This window comes from Mastigoproctus giganteus, chromosome 1 (assembly GCF_048544385.1).
Source record: "Mastigoproctus giganteus isolate SK-2022 chromosome 1, ASM4854438v1, whole genome shotgun sequence".
In the NCBI taxonomy this organism is placed as follows: domain Eukaryota; kingdom Metazoa; phylum Arthropoda; class Arachnida; order Uropygi; family Thelyphonidae; genus Mastigoproctus; species Mastigoproctus giganteus.
In genome coordinates, this window is record NC_143575.1 from 47,938,927 (window position 1) to 47,959,636 (window position 20,710).

Consider the following 20,710-nt stretch of genomic DNA (forward strand, 5'->3'; position numbering starts at 1 on the left):
TAATCTTGTTGCCCTTCTCTGTACTCTTTTCAGCAGCTCTACATGCTTCCTAAAATGAGGCCCTCCAGACCTGCATACAGTACTCAAGGTGTGGCCTGACCATTGCCTTATACAAGGGGGAAATCATCTCCTTATCCCTGCTAGAAAAATTCCTGTATATCATTGACGAGACACCATGAGCTACTCTTGCAGACTGTCTGCACTGCTCAGAAAACTTCATATCTGCCTGCACAATTACCACCAGGTCCTTTTCACACACTACCACTGTCAGTGTAGTACCACACAGTTGATACGTTACACTGGGGTTACTGCTTCCCACATGCAGTACTTTACATTTGTCAATGTGAAACTTCAGTTGCTACCTCTCAGCCCACCTGCTAAGCTTTTCTAGATGCTGTTGCAGCAGTGTACTGTCATTAACAACCCTGCCGACCTTTGTATCGTCTGCAAACTTGAACATTAAGTCTGATATACCATCATCAATAAATACAGAAAACAACAGTGGACCCAACACTGAACCCTGGGGACTCCACTAATAACATTAGTCCATGAAGAGTAGTGTCCATTGATTACCACTCTCTGTCTTCTCCCACTAAACCATCCCTTTATCAATAGCAGCAATTTGCCTCTAATGCCACACTGCTCCAATTTGTGCAGCAGTATCAAAAGCCTTTCTAAGATCCAAATATATGATATCAAAATTATTCTTTGCATACAGTTCCTTTGTGACCACATCATAGTATCCAATCAAATTGGTCAGACAAGACTTTCCCTTTACTTCCCCTTAATCCATTCAACACCTTAAACATCTCCATCAGATCTCCTCGCAAATGCTTCATCTCCAGCTGCTGCAATCTGCAGAATTGAAGCCTTTCCTGATAAAAGCGTCCCTTTGTTCCCCTCACTAATCTTGTTGGTCTTCTCCACACCTGTTCCACCAGATTCCACATCCTTCCTGAAATGAGCCCTCCAGATGACGTACTCAAGATGTAGCCCGCCCATTGCTTTATACAACAGGATAACCACCTCTGTATACATCTCTGTTGGCAAAATTCCGTGTATATCATTGACAAAACCCCATGAATTGTTCAGCAGCCCATCTGCACTGATCAGAGACCATCATGTATGACTGCACAATTGCCCTGAAGTCTTTTCATTCTCCACTACTGTGATAGTGGTAGCTACCCATATGCAGTACCTAACATTTGTCGATGTTAAACTTCAACTGCCACTTCTCTGTCCAAACTGCCTAATTTTTCCAGATCCTGTTGCAGTAGCATACCTTGATTACTGTCATTAACCACCCTGCCAACCGTCATATCATCAGCAAACTTAGACATTAAGCCTGATATGTCTTCATTAATAAATAAAGAAAACAGCAACGGGCCGAGCATTGAATCCTGGGGAACTCCACTAATAACAGAAGACCAAGAAGAGAAGTGCCCAGAGTGATAACCACTCTGTCTTCTCCCACCTAACCATCCCGTTATGTATAGTGGTAACTTATTCCTAAGGCTACACTTCTCCAATATGTACAAAGCCTTTTATGTGGAAGTATGTGTATATACTTCCACATAAAATATTGACGAAGAGTTTATGACATAAACAGGTCGGTAAGAACACACCACGTACGGAGCTGTACAGCCTCGATTTTCACTGGAGAGTGGCAGTGCATGAGCCAAACATAAATGACCTTAATCAGCAGTCTTGCCTAACATTGTGCAACGAACATCCCAGTTGGTTCACAGAGTGATGAGTCTCGCTACACCACGTTCCGATCAGACAGGTGGATGTGGAGAATGCCATGAAAAAGTCTGCTACTGGAGAGCATTGTGCCAACAAGGAAGTTCGGAGGAGGTCGGGTTATGGTGTAGGACTGTTTCTCATGATATGGCCTAGGAACTTTGTTGTTCTGCGGGAAACTATGAATGCTTAGGACTGTCTTAACATTTTGAACAATTACATGCTGTCTATGATGTGGCAGTTCTTTGGTATAGATTCATAATTGTTTTGACAGGATAACATTATCGATTTTGTTTGAGAATGGGTCATGGACTTGAATGTACAAAAGTTGAAATGGCTGTGAAGCATCCTCATTTGAACCGTATGGATGAATTGGAACATCAGATGAGAGGCACATCAACACGTCCCATATCGGTAGTTAAAATTGTCAGTGGATATAACCTTCCATTGCACCTGTTCTAACGGAGGAATTTATTATTAACATATAAGATCCACAACATGCATGCACCGTTAAAGTGTATAACATAAAGGAAGATACAAAGATCGTACATTAATACATAAATAGAGGAATCTTTGGCAAAGGATGCTAAGAAAATCAGCAAGGATTTCTTTACTTATATAAACTCTAAAAGGAAGGGGATGAATCAGATTGGTCCACTTGATATCGATGGTTCCACTGTTCATGATCCTGCTCAGATAGGAAACAAACTGAATGAGTATTTTGTATCTACATTCACACATGAGGAGTTATTAAGGAAGCAAAATGCCAGAAATTTATCAAATTGTAACAGGGTGCTTAATAATTTTGTAATAACTGAGAGCAAAGTGAAGGAGAAATTGTTGAAGTTAAACATCAAAAAGCACCAGGGGTGAATGGGATCTATCCAGTTATATTAAAAGAGGCAGCAAAGGAACTAAGCAAATCCTTAGCAATAATTATGGGAGCATCCCTAGACTCAGGGGAAGTCTCCACGGACTGCAGTTGTGCAAGTGTATCTCCAATTCACAAAAGGGGGTTCCAAGGGTGACACATAATTATAGACCTGTTAGTTTAACTTCTGTTCCAGGGAAAATAATGGAGTTGCTGGTTAAAGAAGCATTGCAGGATCATCTAGACAAGGCTGCAGCAATAATTCAGACAAGCATTGGTTTGTTAAGGGGAAAGACTTGTCTGACAAATTTGATTGGATACTATGTTGTGGTTACAAAGGAACTGGATGCAAAAAATAATTTTTGATATCATATACAGTAACCCTCATTAAACCAGACTAATAGGGGCTGAGAGGTGCCCGTTTTAATGAAAGTCCGGATTATATAAAATATGCTTTGTAATGTGGGTAAAGCTTATTTAAACAACATAGTGTACATGGATAACAGTAAAAACATGTTTATTTTATATTAAAAATATGTAGTAAATATATGTATGTATGTACATGGGTACATACTTTATTTACATTAAAAATGCGTAATGTCCGGCACCTCCGTAGCCAGGTGGGAATGAGCAGCAGTGCGTAGCACACGCTTCTTGATTGGACCGGGGTTCAAGCCCGTCAATACCAAATACAGAGGATGCGGAGAGGTCAGGGAATGACCACTGCATATCCCGGAGCAATATAGCCTTAGTTGCTAATGCTCCTTAAAAAAAAAAAACCAAAACATAATGTCCATAATCACTTAGAACAAGATTGCACTGGTTCATTTTCACTTACATCACTTGTCACATTCACTAGTTTGAAAAATTACTTATCTTTTTTGTGATTGTTTGCAATTTATTTCCTTTACTACCAATTCGCATAGGTGTCTTAAGTGTCCATAATAGACAGATACATTTTCATTTGTTGATTGTTCAACATACTGAATTACGAAGTTCAAGTGGTCTTTCACTTCGCTTACTTTAATTTTTGGCTGAGTTGTTGCTCACTTCGTCTTCTTCCTTATCTGAATTTTCTGCTGCTCCCATTACACTATCTGCAATCTCCTCTTTGGTCAGGATGTGGTAGCCAGGATCATCTTCATCTCCAAGGATACAGCTTTTTCCCCTCCTCGTTGTAGAGTCTCATGAAAGTCTTCTGTCTCACAACCATCTGTTTCTAGATTAGCCTCTTCATCTAAGAGAAGTTTTTTCCATGAATTCAACAAAGTTTTTGAATTGATTTCTTTTGCAGCATCAGCAAAGTTGTAAATCATAGATCTTACATTGCACGACTTTAAATTTTTCAATGTCTGTTGTCCTCTTCTGTCTTCTTCACCAACTAGTGGCTCCTCGACTTCTAGGACTTAACTCAAAAACTTCTTTCTGTAGAGCCGCTTTGACGGGTAGATCACCCCTTGGTCCATAAGCTGGAAAACAGATGTGTTTGGTGGCAGGAACATGCACTTAATCTTCTTATCCCGACTGACGAGTTTGTCAACGTCAGGGTAGGCTGGTGCATTATCTAACAAAACCAAGGCCTTTACTTCGTCTTCTGGGATTTTCAAATCTTTGATTTGATGTCTTCTGATTTCTGGCACAGCTTTCTTGTGGAACCAATCCATTGTTATTTCCATGGTAAACCATGCATTTGGGAATTGTAGTAGTGTACCGGTAGATCGTCCATTACTGCAATGTTTTTTAGGGCACGTGGTTTTTTGCTTTTACCAACGATGACAGTTTTTAATATATGGCTTCCGTTGACATTTGCACAGCATTGCTGAAACAAGTTCCTTGCTTATTTTTCTTCCACGTGTGGTTTTCTTAATCTTTGACGCCTGTGTGTTTTCAGGCAGAGCTCTCCAAAACAGTCCTGTCTCATCAAAGTTGTACACCTGGATCAATTGATAACCCTCCTTTTGAATAAAATCATTCAGTTGTTTCCTAAAAGGCTCAACAGCTTCAAAATCAACACAAAGAATTTCCCCACACATTTTCTTGTTTGGAATGTTATGCCATCTTCTAAATCCAAAAAGCCAACCTGAGCTCGCTTTAAATTGTTCAATTCCTAATTGTTTAGCCAGTCTTTCTGCCGGTGCTTGAATTTCTATTCCTCACACAGCCAAACCAGATGAACAAAGTTGGGAAAACCATTTGTACAAAGCATCATCTAGTGCTTTATCAGTAGGCATCCGCATTCATTTAACTTTACTTTTTTCTTTCTCCAGGTTAAACTTGAGAACAAAATTACAAATTTCACTTTTTAATGTCCGACAGGGTTTGTTTTGCGATGCTGTACTCAAGACAGATGCTGGATACTGAAGCTCCTTTTCCAAGTTTCTCTATCACCGATAGTTTATCATGAAGAGAAAGCATTTTATGCTTACGCTTCTGTCCTAAACTAGGCTTACTTAAAGACATTGTTTAACTGCACAGCACAAACGACAAAAGATAGAAGCACGTAACTGCAGAGCAAACGACAAACAACTGTCTGAACTGCAACCGGGAACCAGGTTGTTTGTGCAGCGTGAGTCATCACGGCCAAATGACTTCGGACAATACATATGACCTTTGAACCCGATCATCGTTTGATTTTTACACTTTTAAATTTTTTTAGAGCTGTCCGGATTACCGGAGATTTACTGTACTTGTATTTCAGAAAAGCTTTTGACACTGTTGCGCATGGAAGATTACTGTACAAATTGGAGCAGAATGGTATTAACGGTAAGTTGCCACAATGGATAAAAGGGTGGTTAAGTGGGAGAAGACAGAGCGGGGTAATCAATGGATGCTGCTCTTCGTGGACTAATGTTATTAGTGAAGTCCCACAGGGTTCAGTGCTGGGCCCACTGTTGTTTTGTACATTTATCAATGATATTGATGTAGGTATATCAGGCTTAGTGTCAAAGTTTGCAGATAATACAAAGGTTGGCAGGGTTGTTAATAACAGTAATGGCAGTGTGCTACTGCAACAGAATCTAGAAAATTTGGGCAGATGGGCTGAGAAGTGGCAACTGAAGTTTAACATTGACAAATGCAAAGTACTGCATATGGGTAGAAGTAACCCCAGAGGAACGTACCAACTGTGTGGTACTAACTTAGAGTGGTAGAAAATGAAAAAGCCCTGGGAGTAATTGTGCAGTCAGATATGAAGTTTTCTGAGCAATGCAGACAGGCGGCAAGAGCAGGTCATGGGGTTTTATCAATGATATACAGGAATTTTGCTAGCAGGAAAAAGGAGATGATTATCCCTTTGTATAAGGCAATGGTCAAGCCATGCCTTGAGTACTGTGTACAGATCTGGAGGCCTCATTTTAGGAAGGATGTAGATTTACTTGAGCATGTACAGAGAAGGGCAACAAGATTGGTGAGGGGAATGAAAGGATCCGCTTACCAAGAAGGCTTAAGTTCTGCAAATTGTAGCGGCTGGAGATTAGGCACCTGCAAGGTGATCTGATTGAGGTGTATAAGGCCTTGAATGGGTTGAGCACACTGAATTCTGATGGGATTCTTCCACTTGCTCAGATTACGAACCTCTGAGGGGGCATAAATTCAAATTAAGGAAAGACAGTTGCAGAATAGATGTGCAGAAATTTTCCTTTAGCCAGCAGGTGGTTAATTGCTGGAACAAACTTCCATCTGTCATTGTGGAAGTTGATAGCTTAAATAAATTCAAGGAGGAACTGGACAAACTGTTAGAGGGAATGGTTGTGTGAATTTTTTATTTTTATTTTATTTTATTATTATTTTTTTATTTATTATTATTCTATTTTTTTATTTTATTATTTATTTTTTTTTGGGTGATGCGACATAAGCTCATACACTTGTTTCTTGCATCACATGCCTCTATTTATATGTGTATACATGTGAATCAATTGACGATTGTTTCAGGACTTGAAAATAATGAAAAAAGTTTACACACACTTGTATCTGATTCTGAACAGTTACAAAACTATGGCCATTTGAATTTTAAAAAATAGTAAGGAGTTTTCAATAGGAAAAAGTAACAAAAATAAATAAGAGTAAGCAGATAAATACCTAGTAAAATGTTTATTCATACTAGCCATCTAAATAGGCACTCCTCTACTTACGTACACCTCGCAGATACTTACAAAGCACAAAGCTGTTTCTATGCTTGGTTATAAGAATCAATTTTGAATGCCTTCGTGATATTTTTCTAAAGCAGATTTCTGAAGGTCACCACCATAAAACAATTAGCAGTTTCCGGTTTATTGGGCTTTTCTGTTAGTGCAATTTTTTAAAAATGGGTAGTAAACTCGATCTTATTGCATTTACGATGATACCGATAGCTAGAATTCTCTGGAATTTTATGTTATTATGGTGAAATGTGCTTCCCCTTCACTGAAATATTCAAACATAAAAGAACATAAATAAATTTTTGGAATCTTCTCTTCATTCCTTTTTTGAGCTTCACAAAATTGTTACTCCGTATCTCACTTGTACTGTGTTAGTTGCAATTTGTGTGTTCTTTTTTATTGATTGCTTATTTTCTTACTGTTTTAAATTTTACAACAAAAAAAAAATGTCAGTGAACAGAAATATCAATTAGTTACACTATTAATTAAGCTATGTACGTATGTGTACGTTTATTTTTATTCTGCTAACCTGTGTGAAATATTCTTCCGATTTTCACGCATCATTTAATTTTGTTAACTGAAGGAAGTAAAGTTAAATTTGTGCTCTATATCTTTACTTTTATAGCCTGTGGATAATATTTCTCCTATTTTCACTTATTAGAATCTATGTTTAATACAATTAAAATTCAGTTCGCATATGTGATCGCAATGTCTGGCACTTACTACATACCATATAGTGAATGGTATCTATTTTGGAGAGTCCATCGTAAAGTAATTTGATCGCAGATTAAATTAAATTAAGTATCGTATTTAGATTAAATTAGTTTTGAATAAATACTGTGCTCTACATTATTATTCATTGTATGTTTTTTCAGCCTCATTTAACTAGATTACAAATTGTAAAATGCTGTGCATGAAGTTTGTTGGGGGTTATAATCTCAGTACGTTGTACTGTACGTGTATTTTGTATTTACAAGACGAAGTTGGACTTATGTAAAAAATGGACTTAAGTATGTTGGTTGGTTGGTTTGGATTTTATTGGCGCATTAGCAACTAAGGCTATAATGCACCAAGAACAGGTCATATTAAGTATGTAAGTCGAGGAGCGCCTGTACTGTCTATATCAATATTGTCTATATTATTCCACATTAAAATTGATATTGGCATTTTAAAGGCAACTATCAATGGTGCATTTGAACTTAGTATGGGAGAGACAAATTGGAATAAACATATATTGTCCTTTTTTGTGTTAGTTTATGTTTAACATTTTACATCTTTGCATGAAACAGATTAATTTTCCTACTTCAAAAAGCTTTAGCTCAAATTAAGTTACTTTCAACAATACCAGGAATCAAAACTAAATGGGTAATGCAAGTAAACAGTCATTAACACTTCCAGAAAGGCTGTGTGCGAAAAACAAGAAATGTAACACAGGAGAATACCAGATGTGAAATATTGGTTTCTGAATGAGAAATATTAAAATAATAAAAACAAGCATAAAATTAAAAAATGGAGAGGAAAATGTCAACAGATATAATACATTATAAATATAATTATAATATGCAAAATTATTAGAAACATAAAAGTGATTTTAAAAACAAAATTATAAAGCGACTGAAATCTTACCTGGGCCATTTTCCAATGTGAAAGTAAAAAACAGTTGTCCTGTAACATGATCTGTTGGTGTTTTACTGGTCAGGCTAAAACTAAGTTCAAGTGGTACCCTGTGGATAAGTATGTATATATAAATAATTTGTAATGTGATAATATTTGAGACTTCACTTACCCATTATTAAAATGTCAAAACGTGACTTAAGCATCATTTGTCAAATACATAATAATCAAATAAAAACAATACACTAAAACAGAGACAAAAAATTATTGAAAACTGCTAAAGAATCAAATGTAGTCTCATATTAATACAGTTTCAAGGGATTCCTTCCGACATCCAAAAACATGATTGGAGTATAAAATATTACTATATTACAAATTCTATGTTTAATACAATTAAAATTCAGTTCGCAAATGTGATCGCAATGACTGGCACTTACTACATATCATATAGTGAATGGTATTTATTTTGGAGAGTCCATCGTAAAGTGATCTGATTGCAGATTAAATTAAATTAGTTTTGAATAAATACTGTGCTCTACATTATTATTCGTTGTATGTTTTTTCAGCCTCATTTAACTTGGTTACAAATCGTGCGTGTGTGCACATGCGCACACGCACTCCACTGCCAAAAGTATCCATACATCCTGGAGATTTGAGATAAATGAACCATACCTGTTATACACAACAGGAATAGAATAACTGCATTCATGATAGAAGTAAGCAGGTCAACAAAATACAGTAAATGGGCCAAGATGTTGCATTTAGCAAATTCCAACGATTCAAATCATCATAGGATGGCATGCTAGCAATCAGTTTACTCTTTCCATTGCAACACTCTAGACAAATGGTGTCTGACATAATCACCAAATTTTGAAATGTCACAGTGCAACAACAACTGAGAAACAGTCAGGTAAATCGCAGAAAATTGACAAGAGTGACTGGAAGGTGTTTTGAAGAGTGGTATATAGATTCTGTCAGTCCTCATCGAATACTGTCAATCAGGATGTTAATATAAGGTTGATACACAGAGAACTGCACAGCAATTGAATTTTACAGAAAAGATATAGCACAAAAACCAAACATCACGGCATAAATTACATAGTGTCACCTTGCCTAGTGCACAATCCATTGTAATTGGTCCCAGGAACAATGTAAAGATGTGTTAGGGAGTGACAAATTACAATATATCGTTTCCAATCTGACGGGGCATGTATGGGTCTGGGAGATGTTCAGAGAATGATATTCATGACCCATTACCTCCTTCCAGGAGTACAGAATGACATGTGGTACATTCTAGACAATTCCATTCTTCCTACATTATGGCAGAAGTATGGTAAGGGCCCTTTTCTGTTTCAGCATGATAACGCATCAAAAACTGTTATCAAAAATTGGCCCTGAGCTACTGATGAGAATACAATGCATAATTAAGTACAAAGGTTATTAAATACTGTATAAATAGTTCCTTGAAACATGCAGATGTCCAGTTACTTTTGGCTATATAGTGTGTTCATGCACGCACCTGAATATTACCTTAACAGCTAATTTACAACCTAATATCACAGAATTTCCAGATAAAAGACAGGGGTTTGATTTAACTTATCTAATCTTACACATTGAAATTCAAACATTTCTGTCAAAAATACAAGGTGCATATTAATCACAAATCATTATAATCACCAGAATGTGCAGTGAACAATATTTATTCAACAAAGCCATTAAAAATCTGCACACGCTACGTTATAATAACTATCCTAACACTAAATCACAGGTTAGCAAACTGTCTCAGCATCATCAGTGTAAAAGAATTTGATACATCATCAAAAAGAGGATCCCAGCAGCTTGATCTGGGGTTTTACTACATCAACGGAGTTTGAAGCACTCACTCACAATTCATATTCTCTTCAGACCACTGACTTATTGTTTTAGCTGTTCCAGTCAATAGTCTTTATCAGGGCAAAGGCATTCAGCTAAAGCTCCATACAAGACAATATGTTCCATAAAGATCATCAATAAAGACATTATCCTACAGTACTTGCAATCCATTGAATGGCTTGGCATCAAATGCTTTTCATCGGCCAAGATCATTAATTTCATTGCCTTACACCTTAAAAAGATTGCTGAAATAGAGCAGCAAGAGAAGTTCGTATCTGCCAAAGGACCAAGCCTAGTTCTCACCTGAACTTATAGCCCTCTTTAACTACAAAGCAGAGGTAATACAGAGCCTTTAAGAAATGCCCACAGCATGAAAATAGGAAGATTTACCACCAAACAAGCATGGCCTTTGTGAGAGCAAGGATTGAAGCCCACAAATGATTCCGTAACAAGAGGCTCACTACTAACAGAAAAATAGGAACCAATAAAGAAACAATATTAAGCAACCATGCTCTTGCAGAATGGACTTTCAACACCTTCAATATGATCTGGGAAAAGATAGCTGGAGTAAATACCAGCTTTGTCCCAAAAGGAAACAGAATACAACTCTCCTCCATTACCCTGAACAAAGGCTAATCTCACTTAAGAGTTGAACAGTCTCCCAAACAAGGCTACTGTGGGGCCTGATGGCTTCCCCATTTATGTTCAAGATCTGTAACTCCTAAATAATCGATCTACTCCTCCAAGTATAAAACATTCTCCAAAATGCTAATGTACTAACAATGTGACAACTTTACCTTACAAGACCAGGGCCTAAAAATGCCCATCCTAAGACTTCAAAGGATTACAGATCCTTTGGATTTCAATAAGTGTGGCAACTTATTAAAATCCTAAGGATTTCAATAAGTTGCCACACTTTGAAAATTTTTGAAAAAGCGCTCTTTATTAAAGTATTTTAATATTCACTGCTTCAGTCATTGCCCTGCATACCTAATCAACAATTAAAGGGAGATCTACCACCACCAACCTTCTTGAGAACTTTGACTAAATACAATGGAGGTCAAATGGATGTACTTTTTTTTGGATATTGCATCTGACTTTGACAGACTGTGTTACAGTCCTTAAAATAATGCATGACTACCATCTGCTCAGTTCGAAACCCCTCCTTGCCACAATTGAAGCTCTTCTAGCAAACAGGAAAACACAAATATCTCAAGATAACACAACTCTAACCTACACCCTGAGCAGAGGGATCCCTCAGGTGCAGCACTCTTTCTTTTTGCCAATGATACTGACCTCTTTCTGTCACTGCATGCAAATTTCCTTTCACATGCTGATGATCTAAGATGTTCATTCCCTCCAGTGAAAATCTAAATGCCAAATGATTTTAAGGATGCCTCTAGACAATTCCATGAGTCTTGGAGTTGTCTAGAGGCATCCTTTCCAAGAATTCCAAAAAGACTGCTTTAAATGTCCTTTATTATGAAAACACTGAATACAGACATTGATGTTACCCTAAATAGGCATCCATTTCAGAGGTTGCAACAACAACACAGGGATCATGGTGCGGTACTGAACAGCAAACTCACATATGCCCCTCACTTTGAAGATGCAAACAGTTTCCCCTTGGGGAACAGTGGTATGTTAGATAAGAGCTATCTGGGATACGATGTTCCAACCTCGTAACCTGCTATGTAACAATGAGATGCATATCCACAGTTACCCTATATGCCTCCTCTGTAACAGTGGAAACACAGGAATCACTTAAGATTAACAGTGGGCCCCTGCCCCCAACTGTTAATCTTAGGGGATTCCTATTTGCAGAATACTGGATTCTGAGATAGCTGAATCACTAACTTAAAAAGCCATTTTTATTAGCTCTAAAAGAATTCTTCATACTAACCTGAATAAGATCCCCTAGCAAACTGAACATATTCAACCTGTTTGGCTCTACACAGAAAGGATAGAAATTCCAAGTCTCACTGAAATTGTTTTCTACCACCCAACCACCAGCAAGCCCCATCATCATAATCAAACCACACTGCAGCCACCCAGGAAGGGGATAAAGAATCCTGATAGAATTTTCCCTTTCAACATTGTGAAGGTTCTTCACTCTCAACATAGACTGTGAACAATATTGCAAAGAAAAGGCTTATCAGTCTGAGTTAGTGTACCGAGTGTATAACACCTTCCCAGCATCTACCAGATTGGCAATGGCCACAAAAAATATGCTACCTCATAGGTAAACACGTACATTTTCCTTTTTTAGTTATAATTAATGTTTATCTATTTATGTAAGCTTATTATTCATATTAATTGTTGAACATTATTTATTTTAAGCTAAAACTGTTGAATAACTGAAGTGATTCAAGTAATGTAATCCTCTGTGCACCTTGTGTTACAAAACAAAACCCCTGGTAATGTAGGCCATTGCCGGACTTAAGTGTACATCTCAAACTGATTTAAATAAAAATAAATAAATAGTCTGCAATTTCAATATATATATATATATTGGCATTCCTAATTATATCTGTGCACATCATACAGATGCACAGCTGTAAATTAATATGGTGACTTGATCCACTTGGTTTCTGTTTTACATTCTATTTCTCATAATTCAAATATGCTTTTATTCAAATATCTAACAACATAAGTCTTCTACCTACTGTGTTAATTGTTGTTATAATTATTTTAATTTTCTGCACCTTATTCACATTTATTTCACTTCAGAGGGCACCATTGTTCTTATTACACTAAATGGTTCTCTACTGCCATTTTGTCTGAGCTGCTTTATCTACTTTTACAGTTTATTCTTTGTTAAACTATAAGAGGTTTTTAAACTTGTATTTTAATGTCAACTACAAAATTCTTTTTTTCTCTTTATGCATCCACAGTTGTCAAGTAAAAATTTGATGTATTTCATATATTTCATCCATATTTATATTTCCAATTATATGTCTTTATCCCTTTGCTTTTTAATGTGTGTTATACATTCAGATTATATTCTTCTGCATTTATTTATTTTACTCCAAATAATTTAGAGTAAAATAAATCTTAGAAATTTTATTGTATTTTTGATTGATTAACGTATTAATTTGCGTTTTATAAATATATTAAATAGGTAGCTTACATTAGATTATTTTTTAAATTTAGCTAGTCATTTTGTTATATACAACTTGCTATTCATACCACTATTGTAGCAGTGTTTTGGAGCAAATATCGTAGCACGTAACCAATAAAACAGAAGAATAGTATGGTTTTAATTGTAATAAATAAGTAGTTTAAAGGTTTTAATCACTTTTTGGGCATATATCTTTTGTATTTAGCAATAAATATTCCTAAATTAACACTGTGATCATTACAATATAGCATAATTTGATAGCATATATCTTGAACTTGATAGTGTAAGATATAGGTAAAACTAGATAGCGTAATAAGTATCACTACATTAGCTTAGTACAGTATTGTATAGTATAGTCAATTAATCAATTAAATGTATTAACCTTATTAATTTTCATTGTAAATTAATTAAATTGTATTTCAAAGGAAATCATGCCCCAGAATAGAGCAGCAAAGCAACATACACAAAGAATGCTTTGGTTCAGGGGATAACTGAAGGGAGAGATTCTACAATGCATCACAGTCTAAAAAAATGTGCAACTTGTGAAATGTTTAAGGAAATGTCTAGAAAATGACATGAGCTAGCCAAGGAGGATGTCTTTGTGTGTTCTAGGTGTCAAGAAATTAGGTGCCAGCTCAGCATTCTGATGGGTGTCTATAAGAGTTTGAAGAGTAGGGTAGATGTCCTCGAAGTAATTAAACTCTGTGCATCAGGCAACACAGTGGCAATCTTCGGGGCAGAATACAATGGTCCCACAGGAGCTAGTTATTGTCAGTCACTCAATTTTCATGCAAACTAGAAATATATTTTACAAAAAAGATAGGTGGAATAGAAACAGGGTATGTCTGCCAGAGGTGTCGACGTTGCAAAAAAGTCTGCAATTCTGCCCAGACACGACAGGAAGGAGTATACGACGAGAGCCTTATCAATAAATTCAGCCCTGAAGACATTGTGCATGACTCATGAGTAGAATTTTTTTCAGCATGGTCTGTGCTTGTTAACAGGAGAGGGATGAAATACACTTAAATAGAAAGGGTGCAATATGCAAGAATATTTGATGATGATATCAAGGCAGTGTTAGGTGGATCGGAACTGCTAGCCTGGAGGGATTCACAGACTAACAGATTAACAGTAGCCACAGGCAGAGGTGAAAATGATTCTTGCACTGCTTCTACTGGAATAAGCAGATGGCTGGAAAGTGAGGTGCTGGGGATTTCAAGGATTGCTGGAAGTCCTTTAAATCCCAAGATGAAATCAATGGGATGTGTTAGGGAAACTAAGAGTAAGAATAGGTGCAGGTAAACTTGCATGTACACCAATGCTAGGAGTATAGTAAATAAATTTGATTGATAAATCTGAGGTGCTGGTCAAGACATCAAAGGCAGAATATTGTTGGAATATCAGAGGCGTGGTGTCACAAATATAAGGAATGCCGAATTGGATTTGGAGAGTACAATGTGTACAGAAAGGATAGAAGTGGGGGACGGGTTATGCTGTTATAAAAAACAAAATATAAGGAACTGCATCCAGTTGACATGGGTGGACAGTACAGTGTTGAGTAAGTTTAGTGTGACATAAGCACTTTCCCAGTGCTTATGTGATTGAGAGTAGGAGTGTGTTATAGGTCTAATGACTCTGATGAGTACAACAAACAACTATACAGAGAAATAGAGTGAGCCAGTAAATTAGATTGTCTTATAATGGGGAATTTTAACTTCCCACATATTGATTGGAACCTGTGTGTTAGTCATTCCACACTAGCAAGATTTGTAGATATATTGGATGACTGTTTTCTACAGCAGCATGTTTGAGAGGCAACCAAGAGTAGTACTCTTGATCTGATTATCAGCAGTGATTATTAATGCATTAAGAATCTGCAGATAAAGGAACCACTAGATGGCAGTGATTACAGTGTACTCATGTGGGATATACTCAAAGATGTAACTACCATCAGAAGTAAAGGGAAGGGTTTTTGCTTTCGTAAAGATGACTAGTGGTCTCAGACAGTTTTTAAATTCTATACAGTGGGACCAACTGATGACATTACCAACAGCAAATTCTAAATGGGAAGCATTCAAGTAATTATTATTGGAATCTACTAGGCTTTTTGTACCAACTAAGAAATACTGTTCAAGGTTAAGGCCTAAATGGATGTCAGATGAACTAATGAGGCTCGTGGCAGAGAAGAAAAATGCATGGGATGCATATAAATTATCGGGTGACAAAGGTTCCTATGGTACATATAAGCTAGTGTGTAGTAGTGGCACATGATGCAAGAAAGCAAGTGTAGGAGCTTATGCAGCATCAGCCAAAAAAAAAAAAAAAAAAAAAAAAAATCACACCATTCCCTCCAAATGCCTGTCCAGTTCCTCCTTAAATTTATTTAACCTATCAACTTCTACAACGACAGATGGAAGTTTGTTCCAGCAATTAACCACCCGCTGGCTAAAGGCAAATTTCCACACATCTATTCTACATCTGTCCTTTCTTAATTTGAACTTATGTCCCCGTAGGTTGGTAATCTGAACAAGTGGAAGGATCCCATCAGAATTCAGCGTGCTCAACCCATTCAAGGCCTTATAGACCTCAATCAGATCACCGCGCAGGTGCCTAGTCTCCAGCCACTGCAATTTGCAGAACTTAAGCCTCTCTTGGTAAGAGAATCCCTTCATTCCCCTCACCAATCGTGTTGCTCTTCTCTGTACACGCTCAAGCAAATCTACATCCTTCCTAAAATGAGGCCTCCAGACCTGTACGCAGTACTCAAGGCGTGGCCTGACCATTGCCTTATACAGAGGGACAATCACCTCCTTTTCCCTGCTAGCAAAATTCCTATATATCATTGACAAAACCCCATGACCCGCCCTAGCAGCCTGTCTGCACTGGTCAGAAAACTTCATATCTGACTGCACAATTACTCGCAGGTCTTTTTCATTTTCTACCACCTTAAGTGTAGTACCACACAGTTGGTACGTTTCTCTGGGGTTACTTCTACCCATATGCAGTACTTTGCATTTGTCAAGGTTGAACTTCAGTTGCCACTTCTTAGCCCATCTGCCCAAATTATCTAGATCCTGTTGCAGTAGCACACTGCCATTACTGTCATTAACAACCCTGCCAACCTTTGTGTCATCTGCAAACTTCGACATTAAGCCTGATATACCTTCATCAATATCATTGATAAATACACAAAACAACAGTGGACCCAACACCGAACCCTGTGGGACTCCACTAATAACATTAGTCCACGAAGAGCAGCACCCATTGATTACCACCCTCTGTCTTCTCCCACTTAAGCATCCTTTTATCCATTGTAGCAACTTACCCTTAATACCATTCTGCTCCAATTTGTACAGTAGTCTTCCATGCACAACAGTGTCAAAAGCTTTCCTGAAATCCAAGTATATGATATCAAAATTATTTTTTGCATCCAGTTCCTTTGTGACCACATCATAATAACCAATCAAATTTGTCAGACAAGACTTTCCCTTAACAAACCCATGCTGTGTTTGAATTATTGCTGCAGTCTTGTCTAGATGATCCTGCAATGCATCTTTAACCAGCGACTCCATTATTTTACCCGGAACAGAAGTTAAACTAACTGGTCTGTAATTACTCGTGTCACCCTTCGATCCACCTTTGTGAATTGGGGACACATTTGCACATCTCCAGTCCGTGGGAACCTCCCCTGAGTCCAAGGATGCTCTCATAATTATGGCTAAGGGTTTGCTTAGTTGCTTTGCCGCCTCCTTTAAAATAACTGGATAGATCCCATCCACCCCAGGTGCCTTTCTTATGTTTAACTTCAACAATTTCTCCTCCACTTTGCTCTCAGTTATTACAAAATCATTAAGCACACTGCTACAATTTGATAACCTTCTTCCATTTTCAAATTGTAATAATTCCTCACGTGTGAATGTAGATGCAAAATACTCATTCAGTTTGTTTGCTATCTGAGCAGGATCATCAACAGTCGAACCATCGATGTCAAGTGGACCAATCATATTCATCCCCTTCCTTTTAGAGTTTATATAAGTAAAGAAATCCTTGTTGTTTTTCTTAGCACCTTTTGCCAAAGATTTCTCGTAATCCGCCTTCGCCTGCCGAACCTCCTTTGTGACCTGATTACAGACTAGCTTATATCTGCCACACGCTTCTGCGTCACCTGATAATTTATATGCATCCCATGCATTTTTCTTCTCTGTCACGAGTCTCATTAGTTCATTTGATAACCATTTAGGCCTAAACCTTGAACGATATTTCTTAATCGGTATATAAAGTCTAGTAGCTTCCACGATTAATTCTTTGAATGCTTCCCACTTAGAATTTACTGTTTGTAACATCGTCAGTTGATCCCACTGTACAGAATTTAAAAACTGTCTGAGACCACTGTACTCCCCTTTGCGGAAGCAAAAACCCTTTCCTTTACCCCTGACGGTAGTTACCTCTTTGAGTAAATCCCACTTCAGCACACTGTGATCACTGCCACCTAGTGGCTCCTTTATCTGCAAATTCTTAATACACGAATGATCACTGCTGATAACCAGATCAAGAGTGTTACTTTCTCTGGTTGCCTCTCGAACATGCTGCTGCAGAAAACAATCATCCAATAACTCCACAAAAGTCTGACTAGTGTGTGAGTGACCAACCCACAAGTTCCAGTCAATATCTGGGAAGTTAAAATCCCCCATTATAAGACATTCTGATTTACTGGCCCACTATTTCTCTGTACAATTGTTCATTGTACTCATTCAAGTCATTAGGCCTATAACACACTCCTACTCTTATTTTTTCCTTTCGCAGTGCTTATCTCACACCAAACTGACTCAACAGAGCACTGTTCATCTATATTAACTGGGTGCACTTCCTTTGATTTTATGTTTTTCTTAATTAACAGCATAACACCCCCTCCCTTTCTGTCCTGTCTATCCTTTCTGTACACATTGTACTCCCCAAATTCAAGTTCTGCATTCCTTATATCTTTGTGACACCACGTCTCTGCTATCCCAACAATATCCGCCTTTGATGTCTTGACCAACACTTCAAATTCATCAAATTTATTTACTATACTTCTAGCATTGGTATATATGCAAGCATACATGCTCCTATGCCTATTCCTTGTTACCCTAACACATCCCATATACCCAACTATTCCATGATGCCTGCCATCCGTCCCTGAAACCCCCAACACCCCTCGCTCCAGGTCGCTTCTTATTCTAATAGAAGTTGTGCAAGAATCACCTTCACCTCTGCCTGCGGTTACTGTTAAACTATTAGTCTTTGTATCCCCCCAAACTAGCAGTTTTCCGACCCACCTAACACTGCCTCGATAGCATCAGCAAATATTCTTGCACCCTTTCTATTTAAGTGTATCCCATCCCTGTAGAAGCAATCTCTCCTGTTAACAAGTACAGTCCAGGCTGAAAAAAATTCTACCCCTTGAGCCTTGCACAATCTTTCCAGGGCTGAATTGATCGACAAGGCTCTCATCATGTACTCCCTCCTATCGTGTCTGGGCAGAATTGCAGACACTTTCAAATTCAACCCTATTTCACGGCTTTTTTTCAACAGTGACCTGTACTTGTTGAGTAATTCCGCCGGTCTCCTACTCTTAATATCATTAGTGCCAACGTGTACAACTATATCACCTTTTGTGCCCTTGAAAGATGATATCCGCTCTACAACGTCATCAACCTTTGCCCCTGGCAGACATACCCTGGTCCTGTTCCACCTATCCTTTTTACAAAATATATTCCCCGTGTAATCAAGTCACAAAGGAGGTTAGGCAAGCAAAAAGGCAGATTACGAGAAATTTTTGGCAAAGGATGCAAAGAAAAATAGTAAAGACTTCTTTACTTATGTAAACTCTATAAGGAAGTGGATGAATCAGAATGTTCCACTTGATATATCGATGATTCAATTGTTGATGATTCTCCTCAGATAGCTGACAAACTGAATGAGTATTTTGCATCTACATTCAACACGTGAGAAATTCTGTAGGGAAGTGGAGGATAGAAGCTTATTAAAAACTCTAACAGGGCATTAAATGATTTTGTAATAACTGAGAGAAAAGTGTAGAAGACAAATTGTTGAAGTTAAACATAAAAAAGGCACCTGGGATGGATGGGATCTATCCAGTAATAGTAAAGGAGACAGCAAAGGAAGTAAGCAGGCCTTTTTCCATGATTATGAGGGCATCACTGGACTGAGTGGAGGTCCCCATGGACCGGAGATGTGCAGCAAATGTATCCCCAATTCACAAAGGGGGATCAAAGGGTGACACAAGTAATTACAGACCTGTTAGTTTAACTTCTGTTCCAGGAAAAATAATGGAGTCACTGGTTAAAAAAGCAGTTGAGGATCATTTATACAAGACTGCTGTCACAGTTCAGACACAGCATGGATTTATTAAGAGGAAGTCTTGTCTGACGAGTTGACTGGATGTGGTCACAAAGGAACTGGATGCAAAAAATAATTTTGACATCATATACTAGGATTCCAGGAAAGCTTTTGATACTGTTGCACACAGAAGACTGTTATTCAAATTGGAGCGGTATATCTTAATCGCCCCAATGGATTAAGGGTGAGTGGTAATCAATGGACACTGCTCTTCGTGGACTAATGTTATTAGTGGAGTTCCCCAGGGTTCGGTGCTGGGCCCAATGTTGTTTTATGTATTCATCAATGATATTGATGAAGGTATATCAAGCTTAATGTCCAAGTTTCAGATGATATGAAGGTTGGTATGGTTGTTATATGACAGTAAGGACAGTAAACTACTGCAGCAGAATCTGAAAAGGTACTGCATATGGGTAACAGTAATCCCAGAATAACATATCAACTGTGTGGTACTACACTCAGGGTAGTGGAGAATTAAAAAGACCTGGGAGTAATTATGCAGTCAAATATGAAGTTTTCTGAGCAGTGCAGATGGGCTGCAAAAGTAGCTAATGGGGGTCTTGTCAATGATATATAGGAATTTTGCTAGCAGGGATAAGGAGGTGATTATCCCCTTGTATAAGGCAATGGGAGTTCACACCTTGTCTACTGCATACAGGTCTGGAAGCCTCATTTTAGGAAGGTGCTAGAACGAGTACAGAGATGGGCAACAAGATTGGTGAGGGGAACGAAGAGGTCCTCTTACCAAGAAAGGCTTAAGTTCTGCAAATTGCAGCATCTGGCAACCAGGCACCTGCGAAGTGATCTGATTGAGGTGTATAAGGCCTTGAATAGGCTGAGCAGGCTTAATGCTGATGGAATTCTTCCTCTTGCTCAGATTACAAACCTGAGGGGCATAAATTCAAATTGAGAAAAGACAGTTGTAGAATAGATGTGCAGGAATTTGCCTTTAGC

General features: G+C 37.8%; 1 protein-coding gene across 6 annotated transcripts in view; it reads right to left on the bottom strand.

Moving 5' to 3' along the window:
• The window catches only part of LOC150090769 (E3 ubiquitin-protein ligase HECW2-like), a 518,151-nt gene that overhangs the window by 354,952 nt on the left and 142,489 nt on the right, over nucleotides 1-20,710 (bottom strand). For all 6 annotated transcript variants that reach the window (XM_090372567.1, XM_090372548.1, XM_090372558.1 and 3 more), the window contains one exon: nucleotides 8,377-8,474. In XM_090372567.1, coding sequence (XP_090228693.1) covers nucleotides 8,377-8,474 — 98 coding nt within the window. The remainder of the gene's footprint in view (nucleotides 1-8,376; nucleotides 8,475-20,710) is intronic.